Source organism: Arvicanthis niloticus, chromosome 5 (assembly GCF_011762505.2).
Source record: "Arvicanthis niloticus isolate mArvNil1 chromosome 5, mArvNil1.pat.X, whole genome shotgun sequence".
Taxonomy (NCBI): Eukaryota; Metazoa; Chordata; class Mammalia; order Rodentia; family Muridae; genus Arvicanthis; species Arvicanthis niloticus.
The window spans coordinates 47,567-72,944 of record NC_047662.1 but is presented as its reverse complement, the minus strand read 5'-3'; the positions used below and the strand labels follow the sequence as shown (position 1 = coordinate 72,944).

Sequence of the window (25,378 nt, the reverse complement as noted above, 5' to 3'; positions counted from 1 at the left end):
CCCTGGTGTATTTAATGTAAGTCAGAGGACTGGTATAACTACATACTCTTATCTAGGTCGGTGCTGGCTGGTTGTGTTTTTGAGAAGAACTTGGGGGCCATCAGATCCACTGGATGAATCCCCCCTCCACTGCAGGCTTCCTGGGCTGTGACCACTTCTGGTGGGAGGGAGAGGAAGTCTTGTTCCAGATAGGAGCCTCTTCATCTAGTAGGGATGTCAGAGACAACTCAGGCATCAGCCTTTAAGAAGTAGCACCCTTTCCCCTTAGGAAAGAAGACCCTCACTCACCTGGGGGAGGTGGCAGGGAACTGGGTGTACCTTCTCTGGCAGGGGTGACCTGGAAGCCCCAAAATACAAGTCTTAAAGCCAGCACAGATCAGCCCACCCAATCTGCCAATCCCTTGCCACTTTCTTCTCATCACCCTCTAGCTTCCTGTCCTACCACACTATCTCTGTCCATGGTTTCTCTATGCCCCATAGTCTCTTGTTTTTCTCCTTGGAGTCCTAGAACCCTATGCCCAAAATCCTTTGATCTCTTGGCCTTCACACCAGTGGAGAATGGAGAATGTGACTTACAAGCTGAGAGAAGTCTGAGGGCTGTGGGCCCCTGCTCTTGATGGAACCCCGGTGTCTCTGGGAAGCTCTGGATGGCAGGGCACCTTTTTTGGAGAGCAAGTGGGAGCCCAGAGGCCTAGGGGAGCTGGAGATTCCAGAGCTGGAGTCAGAGACAGGCACAGACACAGAGACTGAGGGGAATGGGCTTGATAGCTCAGGTCCAGGTGATGTCTGTATTGCACAGAGGAACTGCTGGGAAAATGAGGGTTACTTGAAGCCCTGGTCTGGGACCACTGTGAAGCCTAGAGATCCCTTGCCCAGAAGCATCCTCCCTTCATAGTCTTCAGGTTTCTGACATCTCCTGATCTCACTGCAGCATATCCAGTCCTGCCACCTAGTAGAGCACTGACCTCATCCAGGCCTTGGATGTCTGTAATCTTGCGGTGAGATGTAGCTGGTGGTGTGTAGGGATCAGCATAGAGCGGGGAATGTGGAATGTCCAAAGAGTGATCCTGAGCCTCTGGGCCACTATCTAGGTTCAGTACACTCATCTACAAGAAAAAGGGAACACATGGGTTACCTCAGTTAGATATACTGAGAACCTTCTGTCCTTAGATCACGAGGTCTCTGAGTTCTAGGATCATCTAGACAAGGAAGGAAGTAGAACTAGGATGGAAAATGGCTGGTGGTCAGGGTATGTGGTAGGCTTACCTTGGTCAGGTCTAGATGCAGGGGCAGTGGGACAGTGGAGCCAGATACTTTTCTTTGAGCTTTGCCCCTGGGAGACTGGCCACTGGCACTGCGCCTCAGCTCTGTCTTCTTTTGGCCAGTGCTGACACAGTTAGAGTTGGTCTGGTTCTGTGTAAACCAAGAACAACTCAGAGAGAACTCCAGAGCGTCTTTCCCATAGACTCTTCTAAGAGGCTGTATGGAGATCCTTTCAGTTCATGTGCCCTCCCTAACTATGGTCCAGTAATCACCATATGGGACAATGGGATCTAGGTTCCCCAGAAGATAGAAGTTCTGTTTGTTTTTTTTTTTTTTTATCCCCCTCCCATGTCATTCCTTTAGGTACTTACAGGTACAGGATGGGCAGGGAAGCCTGTAGTGGTTGGCACTGAGGACTCAGGAAGGGATTGGCTGGTGGGGAACACCGGACACTCTAATTTCCAGCTGGTTCGTCCATTGGAAGAGAGTGAACCTTGGCCTCTACCTACAACCTAAGTAGCAGAGGTAAGGTGAGTGGCTGGATCTGGCTTCTTTTCAATCCCTGCCTGGACCTACCTTTTTGCTCCCTAGTTTGTACTACTGCCACAACCTGAGTTACAGGGACCTCACTGACTCCTCACCTGTGTGGGTCTCTGTAATCCTGGGAAACTCTCTGAGCCAGGCAGCAGGTGGGCCCCATCCCTGTGGGAGACAGTCTTGAGGCACAGCAGCCATTGACTGTAATCCTCATAACTGGCACATACCACACGGATGGTGTTGATGAGGCGACCTAGCACACAGATATGTGAACTAAGGTCTGACAGGACAGGTACATTTTTCACCCCACAGAGCAAAGAGTTGAAGCATCCACCAAACTTATACCCTTCCCAGAAGCCTGGTCAAGCAGTGGGTAGATTCTAGGTAGGACCTTACCTTCGATGAGAAAGGAGCGGATCTCCTTTTCCTTCTCTTCTAAATTGATGTGGATGGCACTTAGTGGAAGCTCCCCCTGTAGAGTAAGGACTTGGTATTTATCTGGGTCATCTCAGCCTCTTCCTGGCCCTATCCTTCCATCCTGCTCTCCAGAGTTGGGCTGGAAACTCAGCCCACCCATCCCTGAGGATGACACTCAGAGAAAGGCCAGGCAGCTTTATTTGTTCTGGAACATCTCCACTCTACCTCCTGTTAGATCTTCACCAGCTGATGCCAGTTGTAGGCAGATGCTAATAGGGACCAGGCCCTGTTAGGGAAGCCCCCTTAGTGTGTTTTTCAGTGACTGTGAGTGTACACTAGTGTCATGCTTTAGGCACATGTGCATGCATGCCCCCCAACCACGATGTATGGAAGGTGCTCAGAGACAAGGGTGAACATGCACCAGGGATTCTGAGAAGTAGCTTGTTCCATGCCACCTACTCCAGGATTAAGGATGTCCCTGCAGGATGAGATGGGATTTAGAGGGTGGAGACTCCTGCTCTGTGCCAGAGCAGAGACCAGACTGACCAGGGCAGTGGGGCCAGATAGGTGGAGCCCTGTGCTCTGTCCCAACAGGCCCTGAAATACAGGTTTCTGAGTTTCCGCCCCAACCCCAGAAAGGGCATCTTCCTGGACAGGTATATGTGGAGAGGGCCAACCTTAAAGCTAAGGCCTTCTGGCTCCTCAGAGAAGATGACCAGGGATGCTGGGTATAGTACCAGAAGTCGGTCCCACTGCTCCTGTAAGGGGTCAAAGGATAGAGTGGAGTTGGGCACCTGGAGTCCAGCCTTACCTGTGCCTGTGTCCTTCCTTGTCTCATTGCACCTCAAGTCTTTTCCCACTCACCTGGGAGGGCAGATGCTGCAGCTTGACCCTTGAGGCACAGATTGCGTTGCTCATGGATTCACACCCATATGCTCGCCATATCTGGGTCCAGGGGTGTTTATCCCCCAGAGAACCCTGAGGAGGAGGAAAGAATAGGTCAAAGGCAGGCCAGAGAATATGGATGAGGGGAGGACTCACAGGCTCCTGCTACTGACCTGTGGGAGCGCTGAGTGGCATCGTTGCAGACCCAAGAGAGCCATTTGCTTTTCCAGGTGGTAGAGCCAGTGGCTAAGCTCAGTCTCACTGTGGCAGAGAACAAGGAGTGGGGCAGGCAGTGGGCCTAGGGGCACAAGAGTCAAGTGGGCTAGGGGCCAAGCTTAGAACTCACAGAAGCCCTCAGGAAAGTTTCCTCTCCAAGGGCTGCAAGTGGACCTCCAATGCCAGGTCCAGAGGTCCTGGTCCAGTGGTGGCCAGGCCAGCTCTCTCCACACACCTGTAATCTGGAAGGCATGCTCTCTGGACCCATCAATCGGGCAGATGCTCAATTCCGTCAGTGGTAGCAGTCCCTGCCACAGGATAGTATAGGAGGGGCTGCAGGGACTCCTAGGAAACATACTCCCTCCCTCCCTTTGTCTGTACCACTCACCTGGAATGTAAGTCCTTCAGAACCATGGGCCTGGAAGTACAGGTAGGAGGGGAACAGTTCTAGATAGCAGTCACTGATGTCCTAGGGGAGAGCAGAGCCACTAGTCTCAGAGGCTGGGGGCACAGCCCCAGGCATGGATGTTGGTTCCCAAGTATTCCCCAACTTGTTGTGGCTCCTACCTGGCTGTGCTGGAACCGCAGCTGAACCTTGGAATAGTGCACAACCTTGCCCAGGTTCCTTACAGGTGCCCTCCGCCACCCTTTTTTGAATACACTCAGGAATGGCTGTTCGAGGTTTTCTGGATGGTTTTCCGGGCCCAGGATGTCCTGAGGGAGTAGGGCTCAAGAGAGGGACCAGATGGGGCCAGATCCCCACACAATATACACACAGCTTCTATTTATAGTTCTGATCTGTCCATGCATGGTTACAGAATACATTCATCAAGAACATACACATACATGCATACCACACACACCTAACTCTTATCACATGAAAAGTGGAATATGTATAGTCCACATACATACATATATACATACATACATACATACATACATACATACATACATATAACACTCCCTACAGTCAGAGCTATCTGCTCTGTGGTATAGACTTAAGTTGGCACATACTGGGTTCAGTCCTTATCTTCATCACTGCCTGTTCTGTGCAACTTCACTTTGGTCATTCAACACCCTCAGACTTGTCCAAGAATTCAGAGGTTATATTATGAGATAGTGCTCAAAGTCTTCTCAGGTTTTCAGTAGCAGCTAGATTTTTTTTTTTTTTTAAATCTAGTTCTATGAAAAATAAAGAAAAACCAAGGTCCTAGCTTGTAATATTTGCTAATTTCTTTGGTGTAAATATTCTCAACATTGCCCAAGTTGAGTTTGGTAACTCATGGTATCTGTGAACTTGGAACTGGAAAGAGGTATCAGTCAGCTTTTGTGAGTCTATGCTGGCTATCTAGCTCACCATGTACAGACTACTTCCTTACAGTAGAAGGTACAGCGTTAGCAATGGCCTTGGGAGTTCTCTGTGACTAAACTTGCATCCCAGTCCTCTCCTTCCTTTTCCATTATGTAAGATACATAAGGGTCTCACCTTTGCGTGTGTTATTCTCTGCTCAGCCCTAACTTCCCGTTTCTCCCCTTTGTGGGCTCTGTTCAGGGTTACCTTCTTTCTGAATGTCCTAAAATTCAGCCTTTGCTTTTTACTTAGTACTGGTTTAGTCTGGCTTATTCTATTTTCTCTTGTTTTGTCTTGACTGTCTTTGATGTAGGAATGGAAGAAGATGAGAACAGAAGTCTTATTCTATTTTGCTTACTGCTGACTCCACATAGCCTAGAACATGACCTGGAATGTTAGGGGGGGGGGGAGCAGGGAGAGAGGTAGGTCCAATATCTAAACAACTCTTAGACAGTCTTGGAAAAGTCCTCTATATCATATTAGAGATCAGGAATAGAGTATGCTGTAAGCCACAGGCTTAGGACAGGTGCTATGTTGCCATTGGGAGCTGCCCAGAACTACCTGCATTGGCTACTATGCACTGATCAAGGTGAACTACCCCCAGTACAGGCCTAGAAATGTGAACAGACAAAAACATCTCACATCCTCACTAACTCTGGGTGGGGCCTCCTGTACCTACACCCAGTGTTGAAATGGATGCAGGATGGCACTGAAAAATAGGCCATGAATAGAAAAGGCTATGAAGCTGGCCTGGTGCTCAGACAGCTGAGGGCTCAGCTTGGAGTTGTGGCAAGGCTAGTTCTTGTTTAGGTGCAGAATCTACCTAGAGTCCATGGCCCATGTACAGTGCTCAGGAGAACTGGTTCCATGCCTGCCTAGGGCCCCTCCTTCCTGGGGGTCATGTTTTGCCCTTTCCAGTTACTGTGTTCTGATAGGGTCAAATACTCTGGAACTTTGGGACTTTTTCCTAGAATTATGTTCTGGGCCTGACTAGAGGGAGTCAGGATCTGAGATGTGCCCATAGGGGAGGATGCCACCCTTGGTCACTCCAGACCCCATTTTCCTCTTTATTTCTTTGAGGCAGTAAGGTTTCTGAAGGCGACACCTGCCTACAGAAATCCCTGGGACCTCAGAGACCAGGAGAGGCTGTGGTACAGTTTTCCTAGTTTCCCAGGATCCTGTGAGAAAGGTATACTTTGGGAGTTTACGTCAGCTGCAGTACCCAAAAATATAGGAGCCTTGCCCCAACCCTGGTAGAGGCTGCACATATATAACAGAGCCTGGCCTACTGGGGTGGGTGTGGTTCTCCAAGAACAGCAGAGTAGGAGGTGTTCCTGTCAGACCTGCAGCCCAGGCTCCTCCCAAGTATTGCCATAGAGTTGGGAAAAGGGGAGGGGAAAGGTATGTTTTTCCTTAGCGAGTCATTAAACCCACAGAATGGTTAGCCTTCTGATCTCAAGAGGACTGTATGTCTACAGCTGGCTCCTTGTTGTATGGGGATGAATGCCTGCCTAGATGGCAACACGGTAGCTGTTGGCTCCACATAACAGAAACAGCTGTAGACCAGTTAACACTTGGGGACTAAGACCTGTACTATGCTATTTACCAAAAGCTCCCACACAGTTTTTGGGCCCAACAAGACCCAGGTTGGGGCAGTGGAGGTTGAGGGTGGCCACTGTCCCCTTGGATATGCAACAGACTGGGCAGGCTCTGCCTGTTCACCACTGACTCAGTGCTGGTCTTGGTTTCACTCTCAGCCTAGACTTTTAAGCGAGCTCCCCAGGGAGGAGCAGTGTCAACTTCCTCATCTTGCTTTGGATTTGAATCCCTCCAAGCTGGCTAGGGATCACCCTGAGTTGCTGGAAGATGTGATGCCCACATTATCACTCACACTGTGGCACACACAATCATACAGGGAAAGCACAAAGTTGTACTCAGACTCCAGGCCCCGTGCCATACCGCTCCAGCCAGACACGCCCCTCTGCTCACCGTCCCAGGGATGTAGTGGAAGATCTTGTTAGCCGCGGTGTCCCCATCAGGCCTAGCCTCGGTGCCAAACAGGCCAGCCAGCTTCCTGGCGCTGTCCTCTCTGGGAACAAGGGAAACCGAAGGCTCAAGGCCTGGTCCAGGCAGTAGGTCCAGGGAGACCCTGTTCCCTTGTGGCCAGGCCACACCCCTCACCTGTTTCCCTTGAGCGAGGGCTTTCTGGAAAAGGAGGCCCGTAGCCTCCTGGGGGGCTGAGGGACGCAGTGGCTGTTCCCCATGGATGGCAGCTGCTAGCTTAGGCTGGGCAGGTCGACAGGTCTGGGTCCTTGGTTCCGTCTGCTAACGCCTCCCGCTGGTGGGCGTAGCCACAGGATGCCCTGCCCCTACCCTGGGGCTGAAGGAGGCTCCTCTCTGGGCCCGGATTGGCCCCTTCTGAGGGAAACCTTCCAGTGAGAGCCCAGGTTTTCTAGGCCCAAGGCAGTCAGCCTTGGGGTAGGGTAGGTATTTCCTGATTGGATCAGGAGCCCTCATCTCAGCACTCTGTATAAACCTGGACTCATGGGCCTGGTCTATATACACCCTGACACTTGAATTCAGACTGGAGGTGCCTAGATGTTGTAGTTCTATGGAGGCAGGGATTCTTCCTCCCAGTTGCCCCTCCCCTGCCAGGGTGCACACGTCCTGTTGCCACATGAATCCCAGCTGTCTGAGTCATTGGTGACTGTAGGGGGCGTGTGCTCACTCTCAGCTGCTCAAGAAGTGCAATTTCATATAAAGGGAGTCCAAAACCCTCCCCCAGCTTCTCTTCTTTCTGGGCCAACCCTCACCCAGACTAAAGTCAGGGTTCCCAAAGCTTAATCAAATACAAGAAAGAGGCCACATGCCTCCCATGTTTCTAAGGCAGTAATGTGAAGTAGGGGCCTATCTTCCCCATTTACCCCATAGGCCCAGATAATAGGAGCCTCAGGACTAGGATGATAGCCAGTCTCTGCTGATCAACAGATATACCAGTCTCTGTTCTGTTTGGAAGCAGAAGTGCCATTTTGTAGCTCCAGACATTAACATTTGAGTCTGGCTGCACACTTGCCTGTAGACCTTCACCTTGTTGTCCAGAGAGGAGTCAAAGATGTGCTGTAGGCCCACAAGCAGAAGGTACAAAGTGGGCCAGAGATGGACATTTAGCCCCAGGCCCATGGAGCCCAAGAAACATGTTTATTGTTCAAGTTGGCTCATATTGCTGTGTAGGATCTAAGTGCATGTTGTGTGCCCAGCTTCATAGAAGACCCAGAAAAGACATCACACTGTATACACAAGACATAGGAAATACGTCTGCTTTGTGTCCTTCAGGGACAGTGCCTGGCAGAGACAGGTAAGTGCTGTGTGCAAAGCGCTGGCCAGGGGTCTGCATCTTCTTAGAAAGCCCTTGTCTCTGCTCCTGTTCCAACAGTTGCTCTGCCCCTTACTGTTTGCAAGGCCCAGCTGTGTTGCTCGTGTCCACCCCCAGCATTCTCTTCTGTTCCACAAAGGGAGGTAGGTAAGAGAACACTCCGAGGGCTCCTTGGTCCTCTACATGCAGGAGAGCTAACAATTGAGAGTAAATGTGTGAACTGGTAGCTGCAGCACTTCTCATCCATCAATAAATAGTGAATCAATAAATAAATGAGTAAACAAACAGCACACAAATAAATGAACAAGGACAAATGAACACAGAGACCAAGACAGAACAGGAAATCTCTGGTGGGGTACGTGATCTGCCCTAACACTTGGTAGAGGAGACAGAGGTGGCAGGGCCACCCCATAGGGTTTAAGGCATGTGGGAGGCTGCGGGGCCTCTGTGCAGTCTGACATGTGTCAGAGGCTGGTAGAGGACACAGACAGCGTGGGTGAGGAAGGTGGTGGGAAGTTGAGCAGCTCCAGCACTGCCACACCCACACTGCTGCGTCTTGTGAACATGCAGGATGCTGCCACCCACTTGTTGGTCCTCGGGTTGTACTTCTCTATGGAGTTGAGGCTGGAGCTGCCATCATTGCCCCCCACAGCGTAGAGCCAGCCGTCCATGGCCACCAGGTCATGTGTGCTCCTGGGGAGTTGGATAGGCAAGAGTAAGCCCAAGGGGCAAACCAAGAGACAGGCCAAATGAGTGGGGTGCAGAGGGAGGAACCATAGGGACAGGGTGACAAAAGGAGTCCCATATGCCCAGGAAGAACCCAAGGACCTGCTGTACTGTTGAGGTGCTGTGAGCACAACCCCTGGAGCTACACTCCTGGAATAAACCAGATGTAGTGGCAGAACCACTCACCACCCACCCCTGGCCTTATACACCTGCGGATATTCATGGGTGCCACACTCTCCCAGGCACCAGCCTTGGTGCTATATCTCTCCACTGAGTTGAGGCAGCTTGTACCATCATTGCCCCCTGCGACATACAGGGCACCCTCCAGCACTGCTACTCCTGCTGAGCTTCGCCGGCTCAGCATGGAAGCCACAGGTGTCCATGAATTCACCTGTAGAGACAAGAGGACAGGCTGGAAGCAGACCCACCAAGGGCACCTCACCTCTACCAATATATAGAATCTGCTTTTTTCTGGGTATCTGAGGGTCAGGGACGGGATATAGAGAGTAGACCCCTTGGATGGCACAGGTGGCCAGAATCTGGGATTATGCCCACTCCACCCAGCACTTTAGAGGAGGACACTGTGATGGAGTGCGCTATGCACCTGGGGCTCATACTTCTCCACGGTGGCCAGGTGTGATGAGCTGTCATAACCACCCACGGCGTACAGGTTCCCATCTGTGGGAAGGCAATATACCCACGAAGCTCCTGCAGGGTGTAGGAGTTTTGGGGGTGGGTGGGAAGGGGATAGGCAGGAAAGCAGGTACCACAGGAAACAGGTCCTGTCACCCACCAAGTGTGGCCACACGCACATATCGCCTCCGGGTACTCATGGCAGCAATGGATGTCCATGTTCCTGTCAGTGGGTCATATCGTTCAGCACTGTGGACACCAGAACGATGCTGATGTTCAATTACAGCAGTCAAGTGATCCTTTCCCAGGATTGGTCCCCACATCTCCCCAAAGCTATGGCTGAAATACTGGGCATCACAGACTCTATGAATAGATAGCAAGGTGTGCTGGGTGGGTATAGGCTACTGGCTGCTTGGGCTGGAGGGAGGGCCCCTCCAGAGGGAGAATGGTGCCAAGGCCCTGCTGATGCTGTGACCCGAGGTTAAAGAAACCTTACGGACCCAATATCCTGGATTAGGCAGGACCTCATTCTCTTAGCCAGATGTGACTTCACAGTCAAGACAGCCTCATCTGCTGCTGCTGAACCAACCCTGCAAGGCTATTGGGGCCCTAACCCAAACTACTACCTGTTGAGGCAGGAAGCCCCATCGTAGCCACCAGCTGCATACAGGAGCCCATGCAGGGCAGCTACACCTAGGCAGCTTCGCCTTGTGCCCATGGAGACCTCGGGCTGCCATGTGTTTGTCACAGGGTCATAGGACTCCACCGTAGCCAGGTCTGAGGTTCCATCATAGCTAGGAGAAGAGTCCAATACTGATCAAGGATGGCCTGGCAGGCATGTGACAAACCTTTGAGCCTGCATGCCCAGCGTCCATGCTTACCCGCCCACAGCATACAGTCGGTTCCCAACAGCAGCAACTCCTACACGAGCCCGACGTGTAGACATGGAGGCCACCACATGCCAGCGGTCAGTTCTAGTGTCATATGCTTCACAGTCTCCATGGATAGCAAACAGGCTCCCACCACCTGGAATATGGGTAACGATATAAATAAAGGGGCTCAAGAAGGCTGGGCAGAGGACTCTAGTGTGACCCAAGTACAAAGACATGAAGGCTCCAGGGATGGGAAAAGATAGAGACTGGGTAACACTAGTGGGCCACATACCATAAGGTCTTTGAGACACACAGGTCTTAAGTATAACGGGTTGGGTTTGTATTCTGAGTGGGGGTAGATGGCCTAGGGCAAGAAGGAGAAAGGGTTCAACATACCAACAGCAAAGAGAACAGGGCCAGCACCTTCACAGCGACGGGGTCTTGTGCGGCTAGTACCCAAAACACCTCTCTGCTCAGGCAGCAAGTGGAACTTAAGGGCCTCAATGAGCAGATCCTTGCAGTCAGGGTGATGTCTCACAAGGCTTTCAGCATCCACGTGGCCCAATAGGAAGTCTCGGCTCAGCAGAGGCAGCCGTACACACTTCATCAGCTAGGGCAGGAGGTGCCACGTAAGGCAAGACCCTAGGGCATACTTGTGGGCTAAGACCCACTCAGGTGCCTATAGCACTTGTATGATTGGTTCTTGAGACAGGTGGCTGTATTACTCCACAGGAGTCCCTGAATGGAAACTGCTAAGGACTGGAAGAAGTAAGCTTACACCGTAGCCACTTGCATTCCCTTCTAGACAGCATGGGAGCCCCAGGACTTGTCCTCACCCTTGGTACATGCTGTCTCCGAGTGTCTACATCATGTTTGACCCAGCTCAGGACTGCACGATACACATCTTCCTCTGAGGGCACGTTCAGGCTATCACTAGAGACCAATTCCAGCACCTGAGGGTGAGAGGTCCTCAGACCTGACATCTGGGTAGGGGAGGGCCCAGAAACCCCTGAACCTGTCTGAGAGTATCAGACAGAGGGCATGTGCATGCACATGCACACACACACGCACACGCACACTTAATATTCTTAGAGTGAAGGACCAAGCAGAGTCAAGATTCACAGATTTTGTTTCCAGTAGTGGTGCTAATGGGTAGAGGGGTGAGGGGTGTCCGAGGTCCTGAGTAGTCTTGGGTACATAGAATCAGAGACTGGGAAATTATGGTCCTAGAATGTGGTAAAGACAGGCATCTAAAACAAATGATTGGGTGAAATGAGAAGATGGAAACAGGGTTGGGAGGAGATGGCCAGGGAATGAATCATAGGGTGAAACTTGCACCAGAAACTTGAAATGAGGATTGCAGAACACTGGCTGCTAGGGTCTGGGCTGGGGCAGTGCATGTGGGGGCTGGGCCCAGACTGGCAATGTTACCTGCTTCAGTGGTTACCTGCTTCAGTGGCAGCAGCATGAACTCCTCAGTCTTGGCCACGTCCACGAAGTGTTGCAGCACGTACCTGTGTGCTGCCTTGAGCAGGTCGCTGCATGAGTGTGTGTCTGCAAATCCTCGAATGCCCAGGCAGTTGGAAGGGTCGAGCTGGCTCAGGAGGAACTTGCAGCAGGCATCTCGAACACCATTCAACTGTAGAAGGCTGGCAGCTGGGAGTAGAGTCTGGGGAATGAAGATGGGTGAGGCAGGAGGGGACCAGAAGAACACAGAGTAACTGGATATTGAGGAGAAGCATGGGGAGGCCAGGGTACACAGATCTGGGCTGGAGATCTCAGGGAACATGGGTATGGGAAAGGCATGCCTCACCTGAACATTGCCCTCGCCCACCACAATCTCAGCTGTGTATGCAAACTGTACCAGCTGGTCTAAGGCTTGCGGGTCAATGTCATGCAGTGTCACATGTGTCTGGCGGCTCTCACTCATCTCATCTGTGAAGACAGTGGATTAGGCAGCCTGCCCTGGGCGATCTGCAGAGATCCCCCCTAGGGCTGCCCAGACTGTTGTATATGGTACTTGCTTGTGAACATGGCGTGGAAGTAGGGGCTACAGGAGGCCAAAACCACCTTATGAGCACGGATCTCCTTGGCTGCCACATGCAGGACGATGTCACACAGAAGGCCACGCTGCCGCATGCGACTCATAGCCACAAAAGCATCATGGTAGTGCCGTTTGGAGTTGTGTGCCACACTGTGACCCTCTCTGCTCAACAGCTGCATGGAACCTTCCATCGGTGCTGCAGGACGGGCCTGCCTGGGCCGAGCTCGCTCTGCCTCAGGGCTGCAGGCCGCAGGACTAGGTCAGTGTTTATACACTGTAGAGAGTCACTCACACACCTTTGAGAACTCCCAGCACAGCCAAGGCAGCTGCAATCTATTCCCAGTAGTTAAGTCTTCAGGGACCAAAAGCCCATCAAGGACCATCCTGTCACCCACTGCCACTTTCCAAGGCTCAAGTTCTCTCTCCTGTCAAGGAACCTTGCTGGAGCCAGAGCAGATTCTTTCATAAATTTAAGGCTACTCTCAACTAGCACCTGTCCCTCTTCCTCTGCTGACTACCTCTCCTAGGGCTCCAAGCTCCTCTTCTAGTGCCCCAAGGAGAAGCAGGCATTTCCCAGAGAGCCATGTCCTCAGCACTCATTGTGAGCACTGGAGAGAAGTTGGCCAACGCTGTCCCTCTGAACTGAATCCCCAGATCCCACACACCAGGAGCTGGGAGCAGCTCCTTCTGCCCCATTCTGCAGATCTGTTTAACAGTGCCTGGAGAACCAAAGGGCTGAGACCCTGCACCACCTCTTGCAAGGCGCCATCCCTTCCTCCATCCCTCCACCCTACTCACGCCGGCGGCTGGGGCGGCGGTGGCGCCTCAGGCCCGGGCCCGGGGCTACTGTGCTCTGGACTCTGCGTCCTGCCAGCAGGCCGCTCGCCACGGGGCTGCATAACTTCAGCCGCCAAACCCGCGGCAGACAGCGCAACGCTATTTGACTGATTCGGGCCGTAGGAAGACTGCCTGGGCACTCTCTGTCTACTCCGGCGGCGCTCGCCGGTCTCCGCAGCCCCTGTTTCTCGGCGCCGCCCGCCCTGCTTCACAAAAGGTTGCAGGACCTGCTCCTACCCTCAACCGAATCAGCGCTGCGCTGACAGCTTCCTTCACTCCCAGACCCGCTCTCTTCCAAGGAACACCTAACCTGCGTTTGGCGCCTAGATTAGCTTCAAGTTCCAGTACCCCAGTACTCACCTGCTAGATCTTGCTGTGACTGACAAAGCTCCATAGCACTAGGGTCGAGCTGGACACTAGCCCTCAAGTCTTATCCTCAGGCCTCCTTTTCAACAAGCGTGTGGAAAAGCTCAGCGCTCCTACACATACAGATTTGAGCATTAGGTGGATGGGAGCTGCTAGGGTCTGAGAGGTGCTGTATTATCTATTGACATGGATACAGCATTCTTGTCACACCCAGGCTCGCTAAGGAATTGGGTGTCCTTTGACTTAAAAAAATATTTTTTTCATTTTATTTTATGTATATGGGTGTTTTGCCTAGTTGTGTATTATATAAATCACGTGTGTGCCTACGGAAACTAGAAGAGAGGATCAGATCTCCTGGGACTCAAGTTACCAACAGTTGTGAACCACCCCGTGGACACTGGGAATTGGACCCCGTCCTCTGGAAGAGCAGCTAGTGCTTTAAGTCCCAACCATCTCTCTGTAGCCCCTGGTCGGTCGGTCGGTCGGTCTGCCTGCCTACCATTTATCATCTGTCTGTCTATCTATCTATCTATCTTTATCTGGTTTTTCGAGACAGAAAAGAGTCTCTGTGTAGTCGTGGCTGTTCTGGAATTAGCTCTGTATAGACTGGCTTCGGACTCTGAGATTCTCCTGCCTCTGAGTGCTGAGATAAAAGGCGTGCGGTCCGGCCAGCCCCTTACTCTTTTTAAAAAGATGTTTTTTTCCCTGGGCGTGTTGGGCAGGGCTGTTCGGATTTTCAGCCTTGTTTCCCAGGTGGGAACGGTTGTTACTGTGTTTTATGAAGGGCTTTGAGATGTGAGAGCACTGGTGAATTTTGCGGAACTCGCTACTTAGCACACCTGCTGCGCCAAGATGAAGAAGGCACCCTCCCGCTTGGGGACCGCCGGCACTACCGATTGAGAACCCTAAAGCCACCAGCAGGGTAGGATGGGCGGGGCTCACGAGCGGAAGTCTGGCGGCACAGGGCATTCTGGGCCCGGAAGTGCGGAGCATGCTGCTTTGAGCATCATGGCTGTGTCGCGTAGTTCCCGGAGGTGAGTTGAATAAGTGGGCGTCTGGACTCCGACAGGCGCTTGCTCCCAGGGTTCTTTACGTTTCTAAGTGTGGCTGGCGGGATGGCAGAGGTCTTGACCTGATATAACTTGCAGGCGACTGGCAGAGTTAACAGTTGATGAGTTCTTGGCCTCGGGCTTTGAGTCGGAATCCGAGTCCGAGCTGGAGGACATCAAAGAGGTTGCGGCGAAAGAGAAAAAAGGGCGAAGAGCCGTCTCTAACTGGGAGCAGCGGGGCACGCACACCTCACCCAGGTGAGAGCCCGTCCCTCCCTTCACCCTCCGGCCCCGCCGCACGGCGATCTACTTCTAGTAGTTCACGCTGCTACACAGAACCGTGGGTTAGCGGACTTGGGGCCGATGTGCGTTGGAAGATAGTGTAGAAGGCTTTCCCCCCCCCCCCCCCCAAGAAAAGCACATGGTCCTGGATAAACCAGTGGGTTTGTTGGAGGAAAGGTAACTATGGGTAGAAGGGAGATACGGAGACTGAAGGTCGTGTTTGCCAGTGCAGATAAGGTCTCGGGGTGGGAATGCAGATATGGGTGCAGGGCTTGATATTAAATGATGACAGTTTGAGCGAGAAATGCAAAGAAAAAGCAGGCAGCCTTTGAGGAATTGGAGTAGAAAACAGATTCAGGAAAGTAGCAAGTCAGAGTGACAATGAAGGGGCCTGGTTCTAGAAAGTCTTTTGGTAAAATGGGAAGCTGTCTCAGGGCTAAGCAGTGAATTGACGTTAGGTAACATCCAAAGGGGTCTCTAGGGTTGTTGTGATTGGAAGAGTTGCAAAGTTGGAAATGGAGAGTTTTGAGGGGAAGTGCACACATGGTTTGGAGGTGTTACTGTCCTAACAACAGTTACAACAATGAGGTGAGCATGGTGGGTGCCCTGATCTTATGCTGAATTTGAAATGGTTGTGTTGAAACAATGTCAAAGGTGCTGTATATGTGTGATTATGGAAAAGAGACGAGCCTGATGATTTACCTCTGGATAATCCTCCATCCTCCTGCTTGGTCATTGGTTCTACAGTGAAGGGAATATACTAATATGGCTTCATTGAGGCAACAACCAAATTGTTGGAGGACAAAAAAACTCCTTCCCATGTTGGCTTTTCACTGGCGTTACTGACACCCATTTTCTTAGCCTGCATAAGGGACGAGCTTCTGAGCACAAAGACCAGCTCTCTCGGCTAAAGGACAGAGACCCTGAGTTCTACAAGTTCCTGCAGGAAAATGACCAGAGCCTACTGGACTTCAGTGACTCAGACAGCTCTGTGGAGGAAGAAGAGCAATTCCACTCCTTGCCGGACATGCTGGAGGTGAAACTTGGCAGACCTGGGCATTGGGGCACCAGTGATTTCTATACACTGTCTCAGCTTTGTCCTTTTGTATCTTGTACAGGAAGCAAGTGAAACAGAGGAAGATGGAGGAGAGGACAGTGACACATTGCCCAGAGGACTGCAGAGGAAGAAGAATGAACCTATACCTGTGACCCTTGCCATGGTGGAGAGATGGAAGCAGGGTGCCATGGTGAGAAGCAGTATAAGTTGGGTGTCTGGATCTCCACAGGCTGGAGACTCTGACCTTGCCTCATTTGAGGTATCTGAGACAGTAGGTGAAAAGACTGTTTCTGGGAAGTATATTCTAAGTGCTAGGTTCTTATTTGTAGTGTATAGTTCTGCCTACTTCCTTCTCACTTTCTATCAGGGTCCTGGCCATTGTGGGGTGGGTGTAGAGTTTGTTTCTTTTCATTTCGTTATCAAAGTATCACAGACTGGTAATTTGTTTTTTGTTGTTGCCTTGGTTTTTATTATGTATATGTGTGTTTTGCCTGCATATATGTTGGCATGTACGTTCATAGTTAGCAAATGGCTGTGAGCCACCATGTGGGTGCTGGGAATCAAACCTGGATCATCTGAAAGACCAGTCAGTGTTAACTGCCAAACCATCTCTCCAGCCCCCGACTAGGTAATTTGTAAAGAAATTTAGCTGGTCGGTGGTGGCGCACGCCTTTAATCCTAGCTCTTGGGAGGCAGAGGCAGGCAGATTTCTGAGTTCAAGGACAGCCTGGTCTACAGAGTGAGTTCCAGGACAGCCAGGGCTATACAGAGAAACGCTGTCTCGAAAAACCAAAAAAAAAAAAAAACCAAAAACAAACAAAGAAATTTAATTGGCTTACATTGCTGGAGGATGGCAGGTCCAAGCATATAGTGATAGTCTTTGGTAAACGTCTTGTGTTATGTATGATACTTATTCAGATATATCTCTTTTGGATTGTTAGATATCAAGCCCGGGACTTGTATATTCTAGGTAATCACAGTATCCTGAACCCTGTGTCTGTCCTATAAGTCTGCTAATGCCACCATGGAGTCCTGAACCTTGTTGTTTCATGTAATCTTGATTACTTTTCAAAGGTTCTACTTCCAATTATCACCAAATAAACTTGGACGTTAAATTTCTGCTACATAAGCTTTTTGGTCCATAGTCAGACTTAGCGTTATTTGTTCACTAGGGAGTGGGAAATGAAGTCAGTGTCCTTTGAATACATTCACACTTAACTTAGAGGTTTTGAGACTTTTTACAACAGGAGACCACTATTGTAAATCACCCTGGTGGCTAACCTTGAACTCTATGTAGAACAGTTTGACCTCAAAACTTGCTGTAGCCTCCTTGCCTTTGCTTTCCCAGTGCTGGCATAGTAGACATCAACTATCATGCTTAGCTTTAACATTGGTTTCTTTAGGGAAGAAAGTAAAAAGGGAGAAATTCCATGTACTTTCTTGTTGGGAGCCGCACTAGCCCCACGTTTGGGTGCCAAAAATGTTGGGAGCCACACTAGCCCCACATTCGGGCGGTCAAAAAATGTCGCAGCCCGAGCAAAATGTTGAGGCCCAGGCTGCACCACATTTGGCGGCCACTGTATCCCGTCCAAGCTGCCGCTCTGGTCTGCGGGTCAGGGTTCAGCAAGAGAGAGAGGACGGACTCGAAGAATGGAGACCAGACAGTGTGATTCAATCCCGTTTATTCTTCAGTCTCTTCCTAGTCCAAGTCCCAAGTCTTGAGTTCCTAGTTCCTAGTTCCTAGTTGTACTCAATCTAGTTCCTAGTTGTACTCCTCCTGTTCTCTTCCGATTGTCTAATGTCTACTCCTACTCCTAGTGTCTGGATCTCTGTTATTCCAAATTGTTCTTCTCTGTTCCTCCAAATTGTTCTGAACTCTCCTGTCTGCCTCTCTCTTTTATATGTCTCACTTCTAAGCCTTTAGGTCACACCTTTAAGTCATGCCCTTAGGTCTTGTCTCTAAATCTGATCTCTAAGTCACACCTTTAAGTCACACACCTTTAATCTCATGCACCCAAGGTATCTAAACCAAGATTATCAGAGTTTGCTCAGCTGTTGTAGGCTATTGTAATCCAAGTCTCATGTCAGGGTATATGGCTCAAGATGGCTTCAAAGCTGATAACCGCTTTTTGCTAAAAGTCGGCTCCCAACACTTTCTGGAGCAGGTTTGTACTATAGTATTCTCTCTCCTTTCTTCTGGGACTCCTAAGACAGGCTCTGCCTATCCAAGTGGGCTCAATACCTATTTTGTTGTTGGCTCATCACTACTCTTCTAGTGATCTTGATCTCTTGCCTCTTCAGCACCACCTTACTCCCAAGCTGTTTCATGAAGTTGTACAGGCATTCAGAGCAGCTGTAGCCACCACCCAAGGAGACCAGGAAGCTGCTGAGACTTGCAGGTTCCAGGTCGCAGATAGTGCTGGTGAGCTGGGGACAGGGGACCTGGGTCAGGCTTCAATGTGACACCTATATTCCCTACAAAGGTGAATGACACTTTTGTTCCTTGCAGTGTTCAATGCTCTGGTTACTTTCTGCATTCGAGACCTCTGTGGTTGCCTTCAGAAGCTACTGTTTGGAAAGACACCAAAGGATAGCAACAGGTAAAGGGAGGGATGGCCAGGAGTTTTGCCATTAAGGTAGAAGAGGTCACAGAAAGTCTTAAGGAAACACAGAGAACAACTAATAAATACAGATGGATCATGGTGGGGCTGAGAATAGACATTGCCATGTGTCTTGAGGTAGCAAATGCAGAAGAGCAAAACCTGAAGGAGAGATGGTGGCAGTTGGTTGATGTATTGACAGGATGTGTCCATCCAGAGGCAGCAGAGAATAAAGAGGGCAAGGAAACCAACAGGTGGAGAGGGTAGAGAATAAGCCAGATGATTGGACAGAAGCCCAAGTCAATGGCTAATGCACCCAGATTCTGGGGGAGCAGTTGTCATGAAGGAATAGATTTTAGAAACAGAGTTGCCCCCTGAGTTGGATACAGTGCTGAGGTTTCGCACAGATGAGATGTGTTGGTTTCGATACCTGGAAGATTAGACAGTGGGGAATAAGGAATAAGTGGGGACACAAGGAATAAGGTGTAAAACTCAGAGGGAATTAGTTGTTATTGCCAGGTGTTCAGCTATTTGGCAATTAAAGGGTCTGGAGTTTAGGTAAATTTAGGTAAAACTGAGTATATAAGTGTATTTCTTTATGGTATGTGGCATGTACAGTTCTAAGACACACGTCCTGCAACAGCAAGGGGTGACTGGTTAGGCCCCATAGGTCTTGAATGCTGTCTACGAGTTTGGATGGATGGAGCTACAGGGACTCAGAAGAGAAATCTATCTGAAAGTCCTAGGGAAGATACTTTGGGACTTTAGAGTTCAGTTGTTCTGAACTCTGGCCAAATTGGTGGCCTGTGCAAGGGGCAGGTGTTGCCTTCCTGTAGGTGTCAGTCTGGGCTATGCTCAACAAGGTCCTGGTAAGCCTTTGCATCTACCAGCTGTAAGGAGTCCCTTGGCTTTTGTGTATATGGAGTCGGGTTATATGACCTTGTGCTTGGCAGACTTGTGTCTGAATCTCAGGAATGGAGTGGGTGTTTTCCCTGCAGGACACTGCTGCCATCTAGTAGCCCACTGTGGGGGAAGCTCCGTGTGGATGTCAAGACATACCTGAGTGCAGTTGTACAGGTACTGTTCTGGTGGGTAAAGAATCCCAGGAGCCCTGGTCATGTCTGATAGTCTGATGCTCTTTTACACCCCAGACTTGAATGACTTTCTCTTGATATGTAGCTGGTAGCCTGTCTAGCTGAAGCCACGGTGTCTGCCGCTGTCCTGCAGCATATCAGCAGCCTGGTTCCTTACTACCTGACTTTCCCTAAGCAATGCCGAATGTTGCTCAAGGTATGTTCGCCTGTTCTACTGTGTTGGTGTAGCTAGGAGTGCATGTGGCTACCTTTTTTGTCCTACTCTTGGCTAGGTCAGAGGCAGCATTTGTGTCTATACTTGTTGTGCTCCTGCTGTGTCCTCCACCTCACCAAGGGTCCCAGTCTTAGATAGACCTCTGTCCTTTCAGGGCAGCATTGCTTAGTAATGTGAGAATAGGCTCCACTGAGGCATGCCTGCTAGCCATGGAGGGTTCTAGGCCAGGAAAGGCAGTGATGTATCTTTTTCTCAGAGGATGGTAGTTCTGTGGAGCACAGGTGAAGAATCTCTGCGGGTCCTGGCCTTCCTGGTACTCATCAGAGTCTGCCGGCACAAGAAGGAATCCTTCCTTGGTCCCATCCTGAAGGTAGTGTGAATCTTGTTCATTAAGGTCTGTGTTGGGAATCAGCATGAGTGCCTAGTAGACGGCCTTTGTGGTTGATGGTACTTACTGGGACTTGACGCTAAACTCTAATCACAGTTTTCTTACCAAGAAAATAGGGTGGTGATGGGAATAGGAATCCATGGTCTTCTAGGTATTGGTGATAGTGGTATTGGTGATATTGGTGGGAGGGGGCTTTTTTCCCCTTGGGATGAGAATGTTATACCTAGGAAATAGGAACATGTCTAAGGCCACAACCAAGATCAGACCCCACTGTCCAGCTCCAAGCCTGGGGTGGCATCACCTGGAGTCCCACTGTACAGGCTCAGCGTGAAGCAGACCATTTCTACTTCCTTTCTAGGCGTTCAACCCTGTCCTTGCCTATTCCTCATCTTATCCTCTTACCATTCACCTTCCTCTCTGCATATCTTAGATTATTGCCTTGAGGCTGGTGGGTGCAAGTGTGTAGGCTGAGGAACATCAGAGTCCTTGAGTGCTGGGAACCATTTAAGAATTGAGTCTGCAGCTGAGTTTGGGTCAGCAGTTCTCATGGAAAGTCCTAGGTGTTGGCAGGTGGCTTGGAACTGAACAGTGGTTGCTCAGGTGGCTCTTAACTTTGGTTTGTCTGTCAGCAAATGTACATCATGTATGTGAGAAACTGCAAGTTCACCTCTCCCAGTACCCTCCCCCTCATAAGCTTCATGCAACGGACACTGACTGAACTGCTTGCCTTGGACCCCAGCGTCTCCTATCAGCATGCCTTCCTCTACATCCGACAGCTTGCAGTCCACCTTCGAAATGCTATGACCACAGGCAAGAAGGTACATGGTCAGACCCTTGGAAGTCAGTAGCCCCACCTTAAGGCATGTTAGAAGCTACTTTTTAATGGGGAAGACTGCTCAGCACTCTGGAGGGAGGCTTTGAGTGATTCTGGTAGGGAAGAATGGACTTTAGATGTGGACTTCACTCTCACCAGGAGACATACCAGTCTGTGTACAACTGGCAGTATGTGCACTGCCTCTACCTATGGTGTCGAGTCCTGAGTGCCCTTGGTTCCAGTGAGGTCCTGCAGCCCCTACTCTACCCTCTCTCACAGATCATCATTGGCTGTATCAAGTGAGTTCAAGGACAGGGCTATGTTAGATTATCCTGGGGGTTGGGGACAGCAAGTTCCTTGGGATACTTGGCAATGCTCTTGGTATAGGGCAGAAGTTTCTGATCTGTTAGCTTCTGTAAACTACATCGTACAAAGGATTTTCTCGGGTAGACACACCTTAAATATTAGTTTTTGTGTCTGTGGTTTCTGAGGAAGGGTCTGAGAAGATGAACTGGATATAGATTTCAGGCTTTGCAGTCAGCCTCTACTTGGGTAAATAGGTTAGCTGCTTGGGCCTTGTGCAGTTGGGGAGCATTCAGATCTAGTTTTAAGTGCTTTTGATATGTTGTGAATGTGCTGCATACCTCCACTGAAGACGAAGGGAAAGAGACAGGTGGTACAAGAACACAAAGCAGTGAGTGGAGAGGAAGGAGGCAGGAGTGGATGAGACCAAGCTAAAGCTGGGTGGTGTCTTCAGTCCTGCAGCTGAGGGGTGGGGCAGTGCCCAAGGCCAGGCATGTTGGTTGTCCCTGTTGATTTTGTTGACTATTTAAATTACTATTCCCCATGGGTGCTATGAGTACTCACCCTATAGGAATGACTAGGACCTCCTGTAGTTGGTGCTTGTGAATGGGGAGGAGTCAGGCAGTGGGCAGCTAATGCTGATTTTTGGGCCTGGCTACCTGACTAAGCTCTGCTCCTTCTTTCTCCAGGTTGTTGCCTACTGCCCGCTTCTATCCGTTGCGCATGCATTGTATACGTGCCCTGACATTGCTGTCCCAGACCGTCGGCACCTTCATCCCTGTTCTGCCCTTTATTCTCGAGGTGACTGTGCTAGGCGCAACTTGGGTTAGACTTAGAAATGTCTTTTGGAAACCACACCTCCTTCTTTGTGTCTGCCAGTGCTAACTTCTAACAGTGGTCCTGTGGCCCCGTCCTTGCAGTCCTTGTAGTCCTTGTAGATCTGCGTTTAGTCTCTCCCAGTCTCACACCTTTCTTGTTTTCCTAGATAGACCTTATTCTGACCTCTACCTTGGTTTACTGTACTTGCCTTTGGACTTTTCACATCAGGTCCAGATTCCCTTGTGAACCACAAGGGCTGAAACCAAGCCCTCTGCTAACAGAGTGTCACTGCCCTTTCTTTAATTTATGGGTAGGATAAAGGGGGATATTGATATCAGTTCTATATGTTAGTTAGCATCCTTTGCTTAGATAGAAAAAGAACATTCCTTACCCCAAATTTATTATTAATCATTGTAGCTGGTTCGACTTCCAGCAACATGTTACAAAAGGTTTTTTTTTTTTTTTTTTTGGTCAGGGCTTTCCTATAGAACCTTCCCTCTCTATGCTTCTGCATGTACCTCGTGCCTTCTTGGTTTACCTGTTCTGTGTGTGGGGTCTCCTAGTAGTTGGGGAGGCATCCTTGGACCAAGTGTTTAGGCTAGGCTCCTATTTCCCTCTTTTCTAAGGAAGGCCAAACTGTATAGCCTGCAAAGTCTGTGGGATATGGAAAACACAGTCTCTCTTCTGAGATTTGTCACTCTCTTCTCTGTATTTCTTTGTTGCTGGTTGTATTCACAATGCCTGGGATGTATGAGGCCCAGATTCATATAACCACTATCTCTAAAGGTTGTTAAGTGTATACAGGAGTCCTTATGGTTATCTGTCAAGGGGCTCAGGGCTCTGGAAGATGAACAGGGTCTGGAGGCATCTCTGGCGTTGAGCTGTCTTTAGTTGTACAGCCTGGTCTTGGGGGATCTCTTTGGGTTGGGCTGACACTCTGTGGGTAGATTTTCCAGCAGGTGGACTTCAATAGGCGGCCAGGCCGCATGAGCTCCAAGCCCATCAACTTCTCTGTGATCTTGAAGCTGTCCAGCACCAACCTGCAGGAGAAGGCATACCGGGTGAGGCTGACCTCAAGGCCTTCTGGGAAAAGCCTGGGGCTATGTTTTAGTTGGTTCACTAGGACTTCAGGCAAGAGAGGAATTCTCTTTGTACAACATTTGTGGTTTCTTTTGAGACCAGATCTCTCTGGCTATTATGTAGCACTTGCTGCCCTGGAACTTGCCTTATAGATCAGGCTTGCCTTAAACTCATGGAGATTCACCTCTCAAATGCTGAGATTGAGGTTTTTGTAGTCATAGACCAATGACTCCTTAATCTCAGTCCCTGTGAAGCTGGGTGTGGCTTGGGGGAGGTTATGAGTGCTGTTTTTTATAGTCCTGGTCTTGGAGATTGAGTAGAATTGGGGTGAAATATAAGATCATGGGCTACTGGGCTTCATCATCTAATGAATTTGGGCCTGCCCCCCTTAGGATGGCCTGCTGGAACAGCTATATGACCTTATTCTGGAATACCTGCACAGCCAGGCCCATAGCATCGCTTTCCCAGAGTTGGTGCTGCCTACTGTTCTACAGGTATGTGCTCAACACCTGACTTTCTTTCCCTGGCCAGACTTTGGCATCCTCTTTGTGGCTAACTTGGACAATCTTTTAGTAGGTTTGTTTTCCCCTTATGTTCTAGTCCTAGAAGACCAGTAGCGACACCATGTTTATCCAGCTACCTGGCTGCCAGAGTCATTGGTGCCAGTGCAGGGAGAGAGTAATCATTTGCCTGGGTGGCTTGAGGAGCTTTTCTTTGGGGACTGTGGTATTAACTTGTAAAGGATTATCAGCCATTGACAAAGTTGGGTCAGGTCTGGGTAACTTAATCAGGGTCTCAGGAATTTACAGACCCCTACCTAGGCTGTCTGGAGCCTACCATAGACTATGGAAGTCTAAAGCCTGAGTTGGTCTGGTGCCCATTTTGCTTTCTTAGGTGGTCCTAGTAGTGAAATGCAGTTCTCCCTCTTTTCAGCTCTCTATCCCTTCTGAGACTCTGCTAGCTCTCAGCCTCAGCTCTTTCCCATCTCAGGCCCTTCTCATAGGAGGAGGCTAGTGCTGTCCCTTTGTGGTACTGGTAAGGGATTAGCTCCATTACTCATAGGCTTGTTGGGGTTGGGGTGTTGCTCATACCTGAGCTATACCTGGGTCAAGCTCATATAGACCTACAGGTGTGTGTGTGAAGGCAGAAATCACATGTATAGCTGTGCACATGTGCTCTGTCACTGTTGGTTACATAATGTGGCATTGGCCTCCCCCTACGTCCTCTTGGCTGATGATGTCAGGTAGTCAGAACGCTTTTAGTTTTAGGTTCAACATTTTAGGTATATGGATGTGTGGCTTTAGAGTAGGAGTTAGCAGATGTGTTTCAGTTAAAATCAAAATAGCAAAAAAAATAAAAAAATAAAATAAGCTTTTATGACTTCTCACAGCTCTCAGGCTGCTACAGTAGCACTCAGACAAGCACACAAGTAAAGCACATGAACACGGTCTTATGCCTGTGATACCTAATTAAGAGATTGATAGCAGGTCCTTGTGTCTCCTTGTGATTGTCACATGGCTTTTCACTGCTTGGACCCACTTGGGAGTGAGGAATGGAACTGTCAGTGGACCTGTACTGAGTCCTTCCTTTCTGCAGCTGAAATCTTTTCTGCGGGAGTGCAAAGTGGCTAACTACTGCCGGCAGGTGCGCCAGCTGCTGGAGAAAGTGCAAGAGAATGCAGAACATATCCGAAGCATTCGACAGAGAGTAACCTTCAGCGTGTCTGACCAGCTCGCAGTGGTGGGTTGGGACTTGGTATCTGCACTGGAATGGTGCTGCCTGAGGTCAACAATTAGGGTGTGGTAGATGTTTAGGGGTTTTCCAGGATGATCATGGTTCTGAATTTACCCAATCCTTAGGATGCTTGGGAGAAGCGGGTCCTTGAAGAGGGGACCCCTCTCACCAGATACTACAGCCAATGGAAGAAGCTGAGGGACCGTGAGATCCAGCTGGAGATCAGTGGCAAAGAGCGGGTATGGCTGGGGTCTGAAGATGGCTTAGTAGAAAGTGGTCAAGAAGGTTATTTGTGAAGGGCCAAGGGAGGGAAGTTGGAAAAGGAAAACAAAGCAAGAGGGAAAAAAGAAAGCCTGAGGTGGAGCTGGACTAACCGAGCTTTCTTGGCCTTTCCCTACCCTCATTATTTGTTCTGTTTTTGGTC

The 25,378-nt window shown here is 49.9% G+C and overlaps 3 protein-coding genes across 24 annotated transcripts in view; 1 reads left to right on the top strand and 2 right to left on the bottom strand.

Annotated features, from left to right (window-relative positions):
- Positions 1–41: 41 nt before the first annotated feature.
- Positions 42–7,650, bottom strand: Plekhn1 (pleckstrin homology domain containing N1). 4 transcript variants are annotated; one of them, XM_034503154.2, is made up of 16 exons: positions 6,851–7,650; positions 6,659–6,758; positions 3,886–4,032; positions 3,707–3,787; positions 3,554–3,626; positions 3,276–3,400; positions 3,082–3,195; positions 2,895–2,975; positions 2,197–2,272; positions 1,905–2,053; positions 1,635–1,775; positions 1,267–1,413; positions 966–1,106; positions 577–807; positions 289–337; positions 42–204 (listed from the first exon to the last, which is right to left on the bottom strand). In XM_034503154.2, exons 1-16 carry the CDS (start codon positions 6,931–6,933, stop codon positions 101–103), a joined length of 1,842 nt encoding a protein of 613 aa, XP_034359045.1. In that variant the 5' UTR covers positions 6,934–7,650; the 3' UTR covers positions 42–100. The 4 variants fall into 4 exon arrangements, 3 of the variants coding, with proteins under 3 accessions (XP_034359045.1, XP_034359046.1, XP_076789672.1); XM_034503155.2 differs by having other exon boundaries at positions 577–804; XM_076933557.1 differs by lacking the exon at positions 577–807.
- Positions 7,651–7,828: 178 nt separating this feature from the next.
- On the bottom strand, positions 7,829–13,348 carry Klhl17 (kelch like family member 17). Of its 19 annotated transcripts, none has more exons than XM_034503151.2 (12): positions 13,116–13,347; positions 12,298–12,557; positions 12,087–12,208; positions 11,721–11,942; positions 11,110–11,226; positions 10,670–10,883; positions 10,283–10,427; positions 10,028–10,195; positions 9,562–9,650; positions 9,373–9,476; positions 8,978–9,159; positions 7,829–8,735 (listed from the first exon to the last, which is right to left on the bottom strand). In XM_034503151.2, exons 1-12 carry the CDS (start codon positions 13,214–13,216, stop codon positions 8,507–8,509), a joined length of 1,953 nt encoding a protein of 650 aa, XP_034359042.1. In that variant the 5' UTR covers positions 13,217–13,347; the 3' UTR covers positions 7,829–8,506. The 19 variants fall into 19 exon arrangements, 15 of the variants coding, with proteins under 15 accessions (XP_034359042.1, XP_034359043.1, XP_076789659.1 ...); XM_034503152.2 differs by having other exon boundaries at positions 9,373–9,446; XM_076933544.1 differs by having other exon boundaries at positions 11,721–12,208; positions 13,116–13,348.
- A 1,060-nt stretch (positions 13,349–14,408) lies between these two features.
- Noc2l (NOC2 like nucleolar associated transcriptional repressor) overlaps positions 14,409–25,378 on the top strand; it is a 12,358-nt gene continuing 1,388 nt past the window's right edge. The window contains exons 1-16 of the mRNA XM_034502113.2: positions 14,409–14,554; positions 14,669–14,827; positions 15,713–15,887; positions 15,970–16,098; positions 18,210–18,330; positions 18,418–18,508; positions 19,507–19,585; positions 19,688–19,798; positions 20,073–20,186; positions 20,834–21,022; positions 21,178–21,317; positions 22,011–22,122; positions 23,088–23,201; positions 23,613–23,714; positions 24,817–24,960; positions 25,080–25,193. Coding sequence (XP_034358004.2) covers positions 14,448–14,554; positions 14,669–14,827; positions 15,713–15,887; positions 15,970–16,098; positions 18,210–18,330; positions 18,418–18,508; positions 19,507–19,585; positions 19,688–19,798; positions 20,073–20,186; positions 20,834–21,022; positions 21,178–21,317; positions 22,011–22,122; positions 23,088–23,201; positions 23,613–23,714; positions 24,817–24,960; positions 25,080–25,193 — 2,001 coding nt within the window. The 5' untranslated portion in view covers positions 14,409–14,447. The remainder of the gene's footprint in view (positions 14,555–14,668; positions 14,828–15,712; positions 15,888–15,969; positions 16,099–18,209; positions 18,331–18,417; positions 18,509–19,506; positions 19,586–19,687; positions 19,799–20,072; positions 20,187–20,833; positions 21,023–21,177; positions 21,318–22,010; positions 22,123–23,087; positions 23,202–23,612; positions 23,715–24,816; positions 24,961–25,079; positions 25,194–25,378) is intronic.